Source organism: Pteropus vampyrus, unplaced genomic scaffold, assembly GCF_000151845.1.
Source record: "Pteropus vampyrus isolate Shadow unplaced genomic scaffold, Pvam_2.0 Scaffold10, whole genome shotgun sequence".
Taxonomy (NCBI): Eukaryota; Metazoa; Chordata; class Mammalia; order Chiroptera; family Pteropodidae; genus Pteropus; species Pteropus vampyrus.
Genome location: NW_011888791.1, coordinates 11915069 through 11932207, shown reverse-complemented (window position 1 = coordinate 11932207; position 17139 = coordinate 11915069). Strand labels below are relative to the sequence as shown.

General features: G+C 35.3%; 1 protein-coding gene across 15 annotated transcripts in view; it reads left to right on the top strand.

The window, feature by feature from the left end:
• The window catches only part of MIA2 (melanoma inhibitory activity 2), an 80106-nt gene extending 74874 nt beyond the window's left edge, over positions 1-5232 (top strand). For 11 of the 15 annotated variants that reach the window (XM_023522167.1, XM_023522164.1, XM_023522162.1 and 8 more), the window contains 3 exons: positions 2594-2652; positions 3333-3567; positions 4664-4998. In XM_023522167.1, coding sequence (XP_023377935.1) covers positions 2594-2652; positions 3333-3567; positions 4664-4830 — 461 coding nt within the window. In that variant the 3' untranslated portion in view covers positions 4831-4998. Of the gene's footprint in view, positions 1-2593; positions 2653-3332; positions 3568-4663 lie in introns of all 15 variants that reach the window. The other 4 variants (XM_023522190.1, XM_011376298.2, XM_023522176.1 and 1 more) reach the window with 1 other exon arrangement.
• The last annotated feature ends 11907 nt before the right edge of the window (positions 5233-17139 follow it).

The following is a 17139-nucleotide window of genomic DNA, read 5'->3' as shown; positions in this document are numbered from 1 at the left end:
TTTTTCTTTTTTTACAGCAGAAAAGAAAAGCTTTATTAGAAAGGAAAGTACACTTCCAAACGTGGAAGTGGGCCTGAGCAAGAGAAGCGTGGCTCAGGAGGCCTAGAGGCAGGATTTGAACCCATGTTTGTCTGACTCCAGAGCCCCGTATTTTATTGAAATGAGAGGATGGTGGACCTAGCCACTGATTCACTAAATGTCTATAGAATGCTTATTGTATGACAGGCATTATAGTAGTTGCTGTATTTCAGTGGTGAACAAGGGCTCAGCATTCCTTTATACCTTGAGGTCTAGTAAAGGTCTGTAGGCAGTTGCATTACATAATGACAAGAGTAATAAGTACAAAATGTTATGGGAGCATATGGGGCATTCATGAAGATGAGGTGTTAGTGTTTTGAATGTGGGATAGCCAAAATCTTTTTGAAGGTAGTGACATATAAGCTGAAAATTAAAGGAGGAATTAGCTAGACCAAAATGATGGTGATCATGTTCTAGGAGAAGAGAATAGCATCTTTAAAGATTTAGTGTTAAGAGTGCCTAATTAATTATGGCTGCAACATGGAGCATGAGTCAAGGAATACTGAAACAAGTAGTGAAGAGGGGCAGAGAGTTTTCAGGGTCTTGCAGACCAGTTCAGAAATTTGGACTTATTCGCAGGGAAAAGGGAGCACAATAAAGGCTTTCAAACAAGAATGTAATCAAGATACGCATTTTAGAGGAATTACTGTGATTGTATTATGGTGAATAGTTTGGAGAGAGTGGTCAAGGTTGGAGGCAGGGTAACTTTTTAGGAGACTATAATAGGAATCTACTTGAGTGATGGTGATGATTTACAGAGGATATAGATAAATGTAAACAGACAGAGAAAATAGAATTGGGAGGATTTAGGATTTAATGCATGTGGGAGTGAGGGAGAAGAAGGAATTTGGTTGATACCCAGGTTCCTGGCTGTGGCACCTGGGCCATTCATTGTTCTGAGGTGAGGAACAAGGAGCAGCAGAAAGTTTGACTGGAAAGATTGTGAGTTACATTTCGAACTTAGAAAATTAGCAGCACCTGTGATACAGTTGCATGAAAATTCAGATAGGCAGTTCAAGCTTTTAAGTCCTAGGGGAAATAGCTAGATCTGAATCACATCTGGAAGTCATTAGTAGTATACATCAAATTAAAGCTGTAAGAGTAGTTGGGATTTCTCAAAGAGAGAATGAGAGGAGAATAGGGCCGAGGATAGAACTCTGAGGAGACCACAGTTTAAGAATGGTCAGAGGTAGTGAAGCCCACCAAAGAGACTGAGAAAGAGCAGCTAAGAAGTAGAGAGAAAGAGAGAAAGGAGGATACCATTGCAGAAATTAAAGGCTGGGAGGATTTAAAAAGGGGGAGAATAGTCAACAATGATGAGAAATAATATAAAGATTATAAAAGTGTCTGTTTTAATTTAGCAAACAAAGAGACAGTTTTTGATCTTGGGGAAATAATTTTAGTGGAGCAGTTGATGTTGCAAATACATTATAGTAATGAGATCAGAATGGGAGGGATTCTGAGCAATATGTATAGAACAATTCTTGATTTTGAAGGAGAGAGGTAGCTATAGGGAGATTCTCTTTTTCTGTCTCATTTTTAAATAGTAGTTGGGAGAGACTTGCTGATAGGACGGGTCTAGCGGAAGGGAAGGAGGGAAGGAAACACAGAGAAAGATCTCTGAGAAAGCTGGAGGGAGAGATCTGAGCACAGAATTTGGGTTATAGATTGTCTAGAAGGATGCTTTTCCATGATAATAGGAGGAAAGATCATAGTAATATGGTTGCCGTTATATGTTTGATTACAAAGAGTTAAGGGAGTTAGTTTTTAAGTGACTGGTATAGTAGCTTGTAGGAGAACAGAGGTTTGAAATTGCTGAGGAGAAAACTGGCATAGAAGATACAGAAGGAAAGCTAGGCAGTAGGCATCTGGAAGTTGGCTGGAGATCTGTCAGCCTTTAGTGTGATGCCAGTCTGCACGACTCTGGTATATTTTATCCACAGAAGTGCTTAAGTGGCTCAGGTATAGGCAGAGGAGAGGCAGAGAGTTGGATTAATCTAGGGCTGGAATATTCTCAGAGATCGAGCAGTTCTTGGTGATAACAAAGTTCAGGAACATTCAGAAACAGTGGCTAAATTTAAATACTAGTCTATGCTACCTGATGGAGAAATAAGGAAGGAAGGATGAGAGGAAAAGAAGGAGCAAAAGAGGAGAGGGAGAGTGGGAGGTAGAATAGAAAGGACATAAGGCTGGAGAAAAATGAAGGAAGGAAAGAAAGGAAGGATGAAAAGGAATGTTACCTCCTAGAAGTCTCCTTATGATGCTACTTGCAGCAGGATTGCCTGGGAACAAGCTTGGGAAATCACTGCCAAATGCCTTTGCAGAACTTTGAGTCTGTCATAATTTTCAGGGACCTCAAGCTGTTCTTGTGGCCCTAATGCAAGTTGCTGGTGTCAAGCCGATTTATGTGCTGATAAGGGGAGTGGGAAAGTATCAATATCCTTTGTGATCTGGAGCTATTCTAGGAATGGATTTTTAAGTCATGTATTTTTAACGATTTAACTTTTATGTCTAGATGAGCCAGTGTCTTCAGAAATGGAATCCAGTAGAAATGATAGCAAAGATGATCTTGGTGTAAGTATTGAAAGTGGAATTTTATCTTTTTTCCAGGAGACTTCTGAACTCTTGGTTTACTAGAATAGAAGTTTAGCTAGCCATCTAGTTTTTGATATAAAGCTGTTTCTTTCATTTTGGCAAATATACTTCCTACTTAGCATTATAGCTGTTTCTTTTCTGGATTGTACCCGATGGTGATCAGGTACAATTTACAGACTGTAACCTATCAACAAACCAGAGGCTTGAGTTAGTTTACTATAGTTAAATAAGACTTCGAATTTTCCCCATTGGATTTTTATTTAAATGTTTTAAAGTATTATTTTTGTTACTTTGTTTGTAATTTTGGTTTTGGTCACCTCATTTTATGTTGAAAATATAAACATAAGCATTCTTTTTTTAGTATATGCTTGATAAAAGAATGTATTTTGGTACTTTTGGACTATTGTGTTATATCGTTTGTCAAAATATTACTTTGTTGGTTAAAGCTGTTTTCTGTTGAGGTAATAAAAATTTGTGATGGCAAAAATTTGTCTGATGTAGAAAACTGTTTGAATCTTTCTCTGGAGCCTTTTTAAGACTACTGTAGAGTGCTTCCTGCCTAGATGCCTAGGGGGCTTTCTTCTAAGCCTAAGATTTCAGGAAAATAATTACAGAATTTGCTCTTGTTTTAGTGACTGCTATATGTCAATTTGTTATAGAATTTAAATGTGCCTGATTCAGCTCTCCCCGCTGAAAATGAAGCAGCTGGGCCTGGCTTTGTTCCTCCACCGTTTCCTCCAATCAGAGGTCCGTTGTTTCTAATGGACACAAGAGGCCCGTACGTGAGAAGAGGCCCTCCTTTTCCTCCACCTCCCCCAGGAGGCATGTATGGAGCTTCCCGAGATTATTTTCCTCCAAGGGACTTTCCTGGCCCACCACCTCCTCCATTTGCAAGTATGCCTTTTTCTTTTCTTTTTTAACTTAATATGTGTTTTGTAGAATAAATGAAAGATATTAATTCTATTTTCTATTCATGTAGTAATATAGTAGTGGAAAATTTTTCTCACCATCTGTGAGTGTACCGTTACTTTTCCAAATTGGGAAGGCGGCCAGTCATCAGTAGACTGTAATGAGACTTCATCTTGATTTATCTCAATATGTGGAATTATTTCTGTAGTTCACTTGTCAAGAAAATCGTTGGCTTTTTGCAGCAGTCTTAAGACTGAAATTATTTGTATCTTATTTGGTAGAAACTTGTTACTATGTCCGTGACTAAAAATTATTACAGTTTCTATTTTAGCATTAAAATTACTGTCTAAAGAATTTTTTAACATCCTTTTCTTAAGTAGTTCTCATGCAGTCCTACTTATTTAAAACCTAAAATATATTTATCATGTTTGGACTAATTGTTGAATTTATTGAAACTCTTTCATGGCCTCACATATCTATCTATCTATCTATCTATCTATATATATATAGATATAGATATATATATATCTATATATTGCCATTTAGAACTATAGGTTTCTGCGGAATAAGTAGATGGTTAACAAACTTTAGGCAGAAGCCTATTATTTGCCTGATGTGGTCATTCCTTCACTCATTTCTCCTCTATTTTAAAGTTTAAGGTGAATTAAAATGAATTTTGTTTGGGAAATTTTAAGATGGTGTTTGATATAATTGTGAATGTTTTAGGATAATATCAAATTAGAACTGGGAATTACTGATCTGAATTTTAAGTCTGGTGAAAATTACATTACATGAAAACTTAAAAAAACTTTGTGTAGTTTGAAATAATTTTTAAAAAAGTGTTAAGATGTTAGATTTTCTCAGGACAAATTGTTTCTAAAATTAATGATATTTAAAAATATATAGTTGAAGAAAGCATATTTTTCTCAGTGTTGGAAAATTTCATTTGTTAATTTGAGTAATCTAGTATCAGTTTTTGAATATGAAGATAGGTACTGGAAGTTAAATGCTAATGATTTATTAGGACTGCAGTACAGGTGCTTAAAGTTAAAAAATGTCTTTTACCAATCTCTTTGAACAGTGAGAAATGTCTATTCACCGAGAAGTTTTCCTCATTATCTTCCCCCAAGAGCTGGATTTTTTCCCCCGCTCCCACATCCTGAAAATAGGAGTGAGTTCCCTTCAGGTTTGATTCCGCCTTCAAATGAGCCTACTACTGAAAATCCAGAACCACAGCAAGAAACTTGACAATATTTTTGATCTATCTTCAGAAGTAATTTTGACATCTCTTTCATTTTCAGTTTAAGTAACTGCAGTTACTTAAGTGATTATACTTTTGCTCAAATTGAAGCTTAATGGAATTATAATTCTCAGGATAGTATTTTGTAAATAAAGATGATTTAAATATGAATCTTATGAGTAAATTATTTCCATTTTATTTTGTTCTAGATAGTATAATTATTTTAATTTGATTAACAAATCCACTATCACATAAACAATAATAGGAGTTTTCTATATGTAATCTTGCAGTTGGGGACGTTTTAAACTCCAAAGGCTGTGTCTTTATTCCAAGAACTGTATTGACTATGGTTATAGACAAATGTGAAAGTAATTTTATGCAAATTAAATAAATTTTAATTGATTTAAAAACTTGTTTGGCATTGATAATAAAATCAGGTAGTTTTTCCATAAGTATGGCTCTTTTAGTTAGTTTTTAAAATTTCTCCCACTAACTTTGAGGCTCACAACCAGTGCTTTATATGGGTCTTTCCCCTTTCAATTATCTTACCAAAAAATAGGCCCTATTTCTTGCAGATATGAATAACCCAACGTAACGAATTAATGTACTTTTAAAAGCCAAAATTGATTATATTTTAAAGAAAACCAGGATATTGCTAATGGTAAGTTTTAGAATTTGGCTCTTCTTAGTTCATTCACTAGTTCCTGTACAATTTTATTTTTTATTTCTCTTCATTTATAACATATGTACTGTTTTTAGTGGGGAATGTTGAGATTTACTGTAGGGTAACTGTATTGAGGCAGTGTGTCATCATTTTTAGCTTTGGATTTAGTGTCTTTAGAATGTTTCCTTCACTCAAGTTTGTATTTTATTAGTCTTCTTGCACATTAATCTGATTATGAAAGACTAATAAATATTACAACACTTATGTTGAGAGGTTGGTTGTTTTTAGCTGTTTATGTGGATTTTTTCTTCAGTGCCAAAAGGCAGATTAAATATTCCTGAACAACGCAGTGATGCATTTGTAATTGGAACGCTTCATGCCAGCATTTCCCCAGGTGTTCTTTGGAACATTGTTCTTGTGAGGTATTTCTGCTCCCTCTCTATTCTTACCTGTGCCTTAGAAAAAGAGGCGAAAAAGAAAAGCTCCATGTGAAATGCTTGAATAAAATACAAAGTAGAATGAGGACTATAAAAGCATCATTACACTTGGTGTTTGAAGGCCAGATTTCAGGAAGGAAGTAAAGACTACTTTTTTTTAAGTTGGAAAGTGAAAGGAAGAAGAGAAACAGAAGAGGAATGATGCAGAACATTCCAATCAAGTGAAAATTTTTTTTTGCCCTAGGATAGGAGAGACCTGTCTTGGCTTAAGACAAAAGAGAAGGAGAGAGGAGAAGGCAAGTCAAACATGATAGATGGTAATAAAGTCAGGAAGCAAATTCATAGAAGAGGCAAGGGGAGAGCATTGAATGAAAGAACAGTGGAAGACAAGACTTGATATGGGCTGAGCGGTTTAAAATACTCTGGGGTTTCAGAACAAATGAACATATTTAGTTTTAAAAGATATTTTTATTAAAGTAATATAACCAAGTGGGAATATGTCAGATAATAGTATTTTAGGATGAATAGCAAGTTTTCTTCATTTACTCCTTAACTTCAGTTACACTTCCTAGTTAGTTTCTTTTTTTTTAACTCTTTTTCCATATTTAATTCTGTGATTTTAGAATTTTGGAAGATATGCTATACCACTAATCTCTGATTTATCAACTTGCTTTATTAAATTTATCAGTTTATGTGTTGATTCCTTAAGATGAAAAATTAGGATTAAACGTACTTATACTATTCCTATCCCCATTTCTTTTCCTCTTCATGTTTGATATTTATCCAGATTAAAGTTTTCTATTGTTACCTTTGTAAATTTAATATATATAAACCTCTATTAGTACTCCTTCCCTTTAATCCACCTCCCCTCTTGCCCTACGTTGGCCAAAATCCGATTTTCTTTTAGCTATATGTTTATATTTTCAAAGTTGCTAATAGTATTATGCCTACAGGCATAACCTATCTTCTGTACTTGGTCCATAGTTGATCTAAAATTTGAAAATCAGCAAATAGCAATTATAGCATTATCATTATTTAAATATTGTTCATTATCAGATCGAATCATGTATTCTAGTTTATACCTTTATGTAAGAAGGACATTGTTCTTGTTAGATCTCTTTCCTGAGTGAGGATTCAGAATCTTTGTGTGCGGGGTGGGCGGGAGTGGGTGGAGACAGGGAATCTGTGACAGACAGGCTTTGCCTTAGGATGAGCAGATCTGAAATTAGCTGACAGGCTGTAAAGCCCTCCAGATACCAGAGTGAGAAGGGCTTCATCTAGGATACCACCATTCACAGTAGAAGGTTTTGGTTGTTCCAAACAGTTTAATTTCTTTAGAGAATATCTAATATTTTAGCTGGAGGCAAATTCTGGCTCACTGTTTTGTGCTTGAAGTTGTGGCAGGGGAATGGTGGTACCAGCTATTAGTCATTTTGTATGCAGACCTTCAAGCAATCTCCCTCTTTTCACCTCATACATCACTCTTGTACACAATATACCAACTAGCCCTGAGCCCAGCTCTAGGTTCTATCATGCAGACTGATTCCCAGCCCCTAATAACAGGTTCTGGGCTGCAGCTCTTTCTACCTATTTTATCCTCCGACCTAATCCCATCTGTTCCTTCTATCCCTTATAAACTTTTGAAACCTTACCTGTTGGTGACCTCTTTTATTCTTTTCAGTGTTACGGGGTCTATTTGAGCTTTTCTTTGTGTTTGTTTTAGTGGGACTTGGAGGGGCAGGTTGTAAATACGTGTTTAGTTTGCCATCTCGAAGCTTAAGTTTTCTATTGTTGCTGTTACCACCATCTGAAGGGACAGTTCAAAGTTCAAGATATTGAACTGAATGTTATTTTGGACTGATATGCAATAGGCTTGAACATTTCAAGGAAGAATACTTCTTGGTCCTGGTTGGACAATTTCCCCTCCAATTGATCTTATAATTTTTAAAACAGAAAAATAATACATGGTCCTATAAGAAAAGTTAGAAAATGGCCAAAAGTAGAAGAAAAAATTAAGCCAGAGTCATCTACCAAAACGAAATCACTTTTTCTGTTTTATGTTGTACTTCCTTCAAGCCTTTTATCCTTCAAGTATCTTTTGTATTGTGATTGTGTGTCTATAATTTTTTTCTTAATCTAATATAAGTAATTTTCATGTAGTCTTTGTAAACTTCATTTTTAATGGTTGTCTAACTTTTCATTTTGTGAATATGGTTTACTTGACTATTCTCGCTGAACACTTAATCATTTTCCTTTATTTTTTAGCATTTATAAAGAATTATATATGATAGTATAATATCTCTGCGTGTGTATACTTCCCTCCACCCCCCTGAATTTAGGATGATTTTTTAGGAATATATTTCTGAAAGAGTCTAGGGCCAGAATTTGAGGTTGTTAAGAGGAAAGGAAATCACATTCTTTGGAACGAGGATGGTAGGAAAAATATAGACTTTTTTTTTGTTTTTTTTTTTAAACTTTTGTTAGCATTTATTTGATGCTGAATTTACTCTCAGGCCAGAAGTTTTTGTTTCTTCAGTTTCTTCTGGGATAACTTTTTCTTCTGTGAAACCTCTTCTGATTTAGGAACAGTCTACTCCTTTGCAGTAAGGATCAACTCACTGTGGCAGGGACAGCTCGGGTAGGGTTAATCCGTCCACGAGCTCTGTGAGTTCTGCTCCGTGTCTTGAGAGCTTTGTTCACCTGGATGTGCTCAGTGATCAGAGAATTTATATCTAAATCCTTAAGTTCAGCATTACTCTCTGCATTTTTAAGCATGTGTAGCAAAAATTCAGCGCTCTTTTTGGGCCACCAACCCTGCATTCAGCCCCACTGTTTGGCCTCGGCACACCTACCAACTCCCGATGGAATGGCACACATTGCTTCTGTAAAGTGACATCCTTCAGATACTTGGTGGCTTTCTGGATATGACCTGGGCAGTTTCATGAGTGTTCTTAAAGTGAGCATAAAGATTTAGACCTTGATTTGCATGATTTTTTTTTGGTTTTCTGGGTCAAGTGAATAGCAAACCATTTTCAGAGGTCACCTCAGGCTGCTTATGGGAAGAGTGACTTTTTTTAAAAAAGCCAGTCAATTTGTACACATGCTTAGATGCTATGAAATTATTTTGTGAGTATGGTCAGTGATCTTTAGTCTACTTCTGTAAGTGTGATTCAGGTTTCACCATGAGTCTATTTAGAAAAACAGCTAGCCTTCTAACTTTTGCAAGCTAAGCCTGTTTCTTTCAAAATAGCTACTTTGACAATTCGATATGAGTGCTATAAAAGAGATGGTGGGTTTTTTGATGCTACACATAAGAGCTTCGTGATAATTGTCTATAAAGAGCAGTTAAGCTTATTATCTTATAATAGGTTTCTTGCTTACAAGACAGAAATGCAGCTCAAACCAGTTTGAGAAAAATAAATGGAGTAATATTGGTTTCTGTAACTAAGTATTTCAGGGTTTCACAGTTATATCTAATGGCTTAAATTATATCATCGAAACATGGTCTTTTCTAATCTCTCCTCTCTTCTTTCTTAGTTTCATTTTCGGGTATATTATCTTTCACTGTAGTGGCAGCATTTCCAGACTTACATGGTATTTAGTGTTTACAATCTCAGGAGGGGAGAGAAACCATTAGAAACCATTATTTAGAAAATTCCAGCAAAATTCCTGGGATGGCTCTTATTCTTCTGGTTTTGGGTAAAGTCCTATTTCCAAACCAGTCCCCTGTGGGGCTGTTGTATTTTTCAGTTTTTTTTCATTGATTTTTTTTTTAACTTTTATTTTTCAATTACAGTTAACATACAATATTAAATTAGTTTCAGATGTACAACATAGTGATTAGACAATTATATAACTTAAGAAGTGATCCCTCAATAAATCTAGTATGCATCTGACACCATACATAGTTATTACAATATTATTGACTGTATTCCCTATGCTGTACTTTACATCCCCGTGACTATTTTATAACTACTAATTTGTACCTCTTAATTCCTCCTCTTTTTTTCACCCAGCCCTTCAATCTCCTTCCCATCTGACAACCATCAAAATATTCTCTGTATCTATGAGTTTGTTTTTATTCATTAATTTTGTTTTGTTTTTTTAATTCCACACATAAGTGAAATCATATGGTATTTGTCTTTCTCTGACTTATTTCACTTGGCATGATACCCTCTAGATCTATCTGTTGTCGCAGATGGCAAGATTTCATTCTTTTTTTATGACTAATATTCCATTGTATAAATGTACCACCGTTCTTTATCCATTCATCTATTGATGGACTTAGGTTGCTGCTGTATCTTGGCTATTGTAAATGATGCTACAACGAACACATAAATGCATATGTCTTTTCAATTAGTGTTTTGGGTTTCTTTGGATAAACACCTAGAAGTTGGAATTATTGGATCCTTCTTTGTTTCTTGTTGTAGCATTTATTTTAAAGTCTATTTTGTCTTCTATAAGTGTTGCTGCTGCAGCTTTTTTTTTTTTTTTTTATTTGCATGGAATATCTTTTTTCCATCCCTTTCAGTCTGCGTCTGTCTTTTGATCTGAAGTGAGTCTCTTGTAGGCAGCATATGTAAGGGTCTTATTTTCTTATCCATTAAGCCACATTATGTCTTTTGATTGGAGCATTTAATCCATATACAGTTAAAGTAATTATTGATAGGTATATAGTTATTACCATTTTCTTATTCATATTTTTTATCTTTTTTTCTTCTTAAAGAAGTCCATTTAACATTTCTTGTAGTACTGATTTGGTGATGACGAACTCCTTTTTCTTGTCTGGGATTTCATTGATTTAACCTCCTTGGTTAAATTTATTTCTAAGTATTTTATTTTTGATGCTATTATAAATGAGATTGCTTTCTTAATTTCTTTTTTGGATAGATTGTTGTTAGTGTTTAGAAATGCAACTGATTATTGTATATTAATTTTGTATCCTGCAACTCTGCTGAATTTATTTCTTAGTTCTAACAGTTTTTTTTTTTTTTTTTTTGGTATAGTCAAGGGTAATATAGTCATGTGCCACATAATGACATTTTGGTCAATGCTGGACCGTGTATAAGATGATAATGGAGCTGAAAAATTCCTATCACCTAGTGATTTCATCACTGCCCTAACATCTTAGTGATGCATTACTCGTGTTCGTGGTGATGCTGGTATAAATAAACCAACTGCACTGCCAGTCGTATAAAAGTGCCATCTAAGTTTGTGTAACTACATTCTGATATTGACACAATGACTAAATCGCCTAACTGCATTTTTCAGAATGTATTCCTGTTGTTAAGTAACACATGGCTGTATACACAGTCCCCAACTTATGATTTTTCGACTTTACAATAGTGTAAAAGCAATAAACATTTAGTAGGAACTGTACTTTGAATTTTTATATTTTCCTGGGCAATATGTGGTACCATACTCTTTGTGCCAGTGACCACAGCTCCCAGTCAACCACATGATCACAAGGGTAAACAAGCAATACTCTACCGTGTACAGTGTTGCTGGTGTTTTTTGGATATGTTTTGTGTTTGCATCCTATCGTGTCTACAAAATGCCTGACTGTGTCTCTTACTTCTGGTTACAGGAAGAGGAAGGCAATTATTCTTTAGGTGAAACTTAAGATGATTGTCCAACTGTAGGCTAAATAATGTTAGTGTTCTGAGCATGTTTAAGGTAGGGTAGGCGTAGATATGATGCTTGGTGTAGGATAGGTGTATTTCATGCGTTTTTGGCTCAAAATATTTTCAACTTAGGATGGAGGTTATCAGGATATAACCCATCATAAGTTGAGGAACATCTGTATGATGTCATGTCATATGTAAACACAGTATTCTTCCTCTCTGATTTGGATGCCTTTTATTGATTGATTGATTGATCGATTGACTAATTCCTCTGGCTAAGCCAAAACTGCATCTTGATCAACTAGCCTTTTAAAGCTTTTTGTAAGGTCCATTAGCATAGTTAAGGTAATGTTTATAAAGGACAAAAATTACATATATTCCAACCACTTGAAAATCTCTAACAGCATACCATCCCGGGTAAGTAGAGTTCTTAGCTTTCAGAAATAATTATAATGACAAGGTAGCTACTATTCTGATTTTACAATTATCTTGCCTGTCTCTTGCCATTAGGTAGGTTAACCATATACCAACTATTTAATTTTTTTTATTAAAAATTAGAATGAAATTATACACATACATTAGATTATGTAGCACATTTATATTTTCAATGTTTCCACATACACATTTTTATGTATTACACAAATTTATATACCTACTCGATCATTCTGTTGCTTTGCGATTCAATAAAATTAGTCACACACACATACACACACACACACACACACATGCACACACTGAACTATATCAAAGGCAGTTAACACAATTCAAGAAATACAGCAAGAATACTGGTACATAGAGATTATGGGACTTTAATGAAAAACTAAGTTGGAAAACAGTATTATCTGCCTAATACTACAACTGTATAGTTATAATATTTAAGAGTGGCAGGATAAAGGGTCGTTTATATAGGGGTCCATTTTTATCTGGGTTTAAATTTTGCTCTACCACTTACTAGTTTTATGACCTTGGACAAGATTCTTAACCTTTCGTGTCTAGTTTCCTCATATATGAAATACAGATGATATGTCCTGAAGGATTGCTGTGAGAATTAAATAACTATTGTGAAGTGGTTAAAATTGTGCTCGGCACACAGTGAATATTCAGTGCGCGTCGGTCATGTTTCTTAGCTAATTTTTCCAGTGTGACTATTCCCTGATTAACTAAAGTCCATTCTTTTAAACACCAACTTTTAACCATCTTGTGTGAAAATATTTCTAAAATGTAGTAAATGTTCCATTAACTTATTACACAGATATACTAAAAATAATGTATTTTCCCACTGATACAGGGTCATTACAAATATTTATCATTTACATATATTTCAGTCTTGTTATAAGGGTGTTTAAGTCTGTTTCAAGTTACAACACAAATGGTTTAAGATTAGGCATGTTCTCTTTTCAGGTGTGTAAACTTCTAGGCCTTTCACAGTCACTCCTTCCTTCTACTTCCAATCTATTATAGACTGAGAAATCAAACAGGCTTATTGATATTATACTGAAAATAAGAAGAGTAAGTGAGCTAAAAGGAAGTGGTTGGCTCTTCTGAATGTGACACCTTTAAGTATTTCTGCGGGGAATAATCTAGCCCCACAAGTCTTTTATACTTACTTCTGGATACTTGGCTACACTCCAGATAGCTGAGGTTGTTTTATATAATGCCCATATTAAATTATTACTCTAATGACAATAATGCTTTAAATTGAAATAATAGAGTCAACTGCAATGATATATTAAAAACTTTGTAGAACTTTCGTACCTACAATTGAACTAGTCTTCAAACTCTCAGTAGATGTTTAAACCTTTTTTAGTTTACTATGATGCATTCCTCCGTGACTGAGTGAAAGGCACTATTCTGTTCTACCTTGGTCACATTTTAGACTCTGCCAGGTTATGAACCAAGTCAATCCATAAACATGCATTTATTGGTCACTTGGATCATACTGATATTTTAAATTACAAATATTTTAAAAAGAGGAAAGAACCAAATAATATTGTGAATTCTCTTTTACTTACTACCTAGATAGCACAAATTTAATATGTCTGTTTTTTCCAAGGAAAAATGTTACAGAGTTGCCCTGCTGCTCATACCAATTCTTGCTCTCATGCACTGGAGGTAAGCACTCTTGCGAAGAAGATGTGAATGTTTTTTGTTTTTCTAGTTAAATGTTTATGTACAATATGTAGGTTTATTTTACCAGCCTTTAAAAAATATACATCAGTAGTATCATTATATATATCCTTTAAAAGTTGACTTTTTTCATTCAACATTGTTTGAGATTCATCTATGTTAATAAATGCAGGTCTAGTTAGTCCCTTTTGACTGCTGTATAGTATTCCACTGTATGGATATTCCACAATAATTCATTTTGCTGTTAATGGACATTAGGTTGCTGCTACTTTTTCATTATAATGTGGAAATAAGCCTGTTAGTATTTGTCTGTCATGTAAACAATAGTTCTCTGGAGCTATAGTTTTCAAACTGGGGTACATCCCTTGTGAGTATGCAAAGAATTTTCAAGTAGTATGCAGGTACGCTTTTGGGGAAATTCACAGAATTTCACCTTCCATGTGTACTTTTCCACAGCTATTCTGCCTAAGGATGAACCTAAGGTGGTGCAGATTCTCCTTTCCTACCCTCCTTTTGCAGTTACCCTTTCTCACATGTTACAGAATGAACACAAACCTTTCACCCAGTCCTGATTTTACTATACTACATCATATAAAGGTGTACTAACCTCTGAACCTCAAAGACACCATTTGAGATACTAATGTCTTTGTGTTGAGAAAGTGAATAACTGATTACTTTCAACCAAATTACTTATCTAAAATGATTTTTGATGATAAACCAGTGTGTTTTTTGATCCTATAAGCTCAAGATTCCCAAGAACAAGCGACATCATTATAATACCAAAACTCTTTCTCTTCTCTTCTACTTGTTTATGTGAAAAAGATTTTTTTTTAGCACTGATGTTTATAAAAATAAAAATTAGGAATAGAATTTATGCTGGAAATGACTCACTTCAGGTAGGGAGCGGGCTAACAGTAACCAGTGGCATGGGTGTACAGTAGGTATCCAGGTGCTGGAGATGCAGAGGCCTTCAGAACCAGGCAGTGGCAAGCCCCATGTGTGACCTTTGGGATCACAAGGGCAGCACACAGCCACTCAGGGAGGCAGTGAAGTCCACATGCCAGTGCAGGCAGGGGCCCTTCAAAGCATATAGGCCATGCAGCAGCTCGTTTCCATGTCAGGACGGCTGAAGGAAGGTCAGGCTGAGGTTGCAAGGCCGCAGAGAGACAGTGTCTGGGCCAATGGCTGGGGCAGGCTCCACTGCAAGTCCTCACACCTAGGCTGCCTACCTTGGGAACTACAGGAAAGCCTCTTCCTTCTACCATGTTCTCCATGCCCCTTAATGTTGAGAAAACATTGTGTGGACTTTAAAGGTGCACTACTTAAAGGATATCCATTATTGGGGAGCATATATTGAAGGGTGCATTCAGAGGTGAGGCAATAAATGGATAACTGACACAATATATGAATTTAAGGAGGAAAATGAATGTTGTAAAATTTCCAAATGATCAAAAGCTTATTGCATATTTTAAGTGGATGATGGCAGTAGGACCAAATTACTATGTCATTTAGATCCCGTTATATTTTTAAAAGCGATGTTTACAGGTCATTTTAAACATTTGTTATATCTGTTAAGGTTATGACCAATGTTACATGTCTAACTTAAAACAGCAAAAAAGTACATGGCTTTCCAAAATTCCTTTTGGATTTTTAGAGACTACAAGAATAAAAAGATTGAAGACATAATTTTAAGAGAATACTTCCTAAAGTGAACCTGCTGGGTCACAGGGCAAAGGCAACTTCAACTTTACAAGATATTCTAAATTTGCTCTCTAAAGTGGTTATACCAATTCAAATTGCAACTCAGGTTTCCCTCTATCTTGCCAAAGTGTGGTATTATCTTGCCCTCATTTATCTTTCAGAAAGGATGATTCAAGTGTTTTGAAAATTTATTCACAATGTACCTTCCATTTTCTTTCCACAACCAGCAAGCTAAGTTAGGAGATCGTACCAGAGAGATGACTCTCTGGGCTACCTGAATTCTGGGGTGGTGGGGTGCTGGTGGTGGTGGTCTATGAAGCTGTGGGAGAAGTATGTTCCAGGTGTCCAAAGAAAAGATATGAAAGTCCAGGTGTGAAGCCTCAGATGTACCTGGTTGGGAGCTGGAGGTGGGAGGAGGGGGCCCTGCAGACCTAATTGCTTTCATATAAATCAGATACTTCTGTTGGTGGCTGACCTGCGCTCTTGGTGGTGGCTATTCTAGGGTTACATATGGGAGACTACAAATTAGAGCTGCATCATTAGTTTGAAATACTTGTAATGCAAAAATTACTTGAATTTGAAATTAATTCACATTATAAGAAATCTACATTTACATGTAGAGCAGTTAAATTTCTTAAGTATAATTTCAGCTACATAAGTTTTTGAATGGTTGTGGAAAAAAAAGTTAAAAATCATTTTTTTGTGAGATGTTTCTCACTTGGTAGCAATATTAGGTTTTAAGAGTTAGGTTTTAAATGTTATCATTTGAAACATTTGACAAGATTTTATTTGAAAGTTCTATGCAAATTTAGTATTTCCCCCAATCTGCATTTTTCTCAATTATGGGTTTGTTTTTTTTTTGCTCCAATTTCTTCCAGTTTATATCAGTTTGCTGTCCAATATTTTCTGTGTCAGGATATGAAAAATGTTGGGAAGCATCGATATAGACCATGTGGTGTGGTCACTGGGTTTTCATTAGCACCACTGTACTGACTTCATAATCAAGTCTGATTCATGCTATAAGCCCCAAGCAATTTAGTTTGATTCTGCATGTTCAACCATAAGCATACTGTCCTTCCCAAGCCCTGCTCCACCAAATCCCTAACTTTTTAATTCCTAGACTGGTAGGGGAAATGGGAAAGTAATTTTAGATATGTATATTTCATAGTTTAGTAAAGCTATGTTTTGAAAATATTTAATACATTTGTTCAACGATGATCTTGTACATATCTAAAAGCTGTTAGGCTAACAAGGGTTGAAATTTTCAATGAAGAATCAGTTTTAGGTAACCAAGTCCAATCCCTCATTTCACAGAGGAGGACACTGAAGCTCAAGGAAGAGTGTGATTGTGTGGCATTAGAGTCAGAGCGTATAGTAGAAAACATGTTGAGCCTCTCAGTTTAGTGCCTTACTATACCAACCTTCACTTGAATGCTACTCATATATATAAACAGATTTTCTTTTTCATACATTTTGGGTCCTATTTTGGTATTTTAAATGCATAAACATGTTGATTTTTTCAAAAGAATTAGATGTCTAAAGAGGAAGCAGTAGGCAGGATGACAGTTCTTTGTGAACACCAGATTATTCCGAGATGAGGCTGTGCGCCTAGAAGAGGCAGTGTCTAGAATGATTAAGGAAAGATGGAAGAAGGAAATGAAGCCATTTTTCTTTCTCATAAATGGCAATTATTTGTCTGAACGACGAAGAATGGAGATGGCAAAGCCAAACTAAAGCAACGTAGGGGTTTATGAACTATTTAGT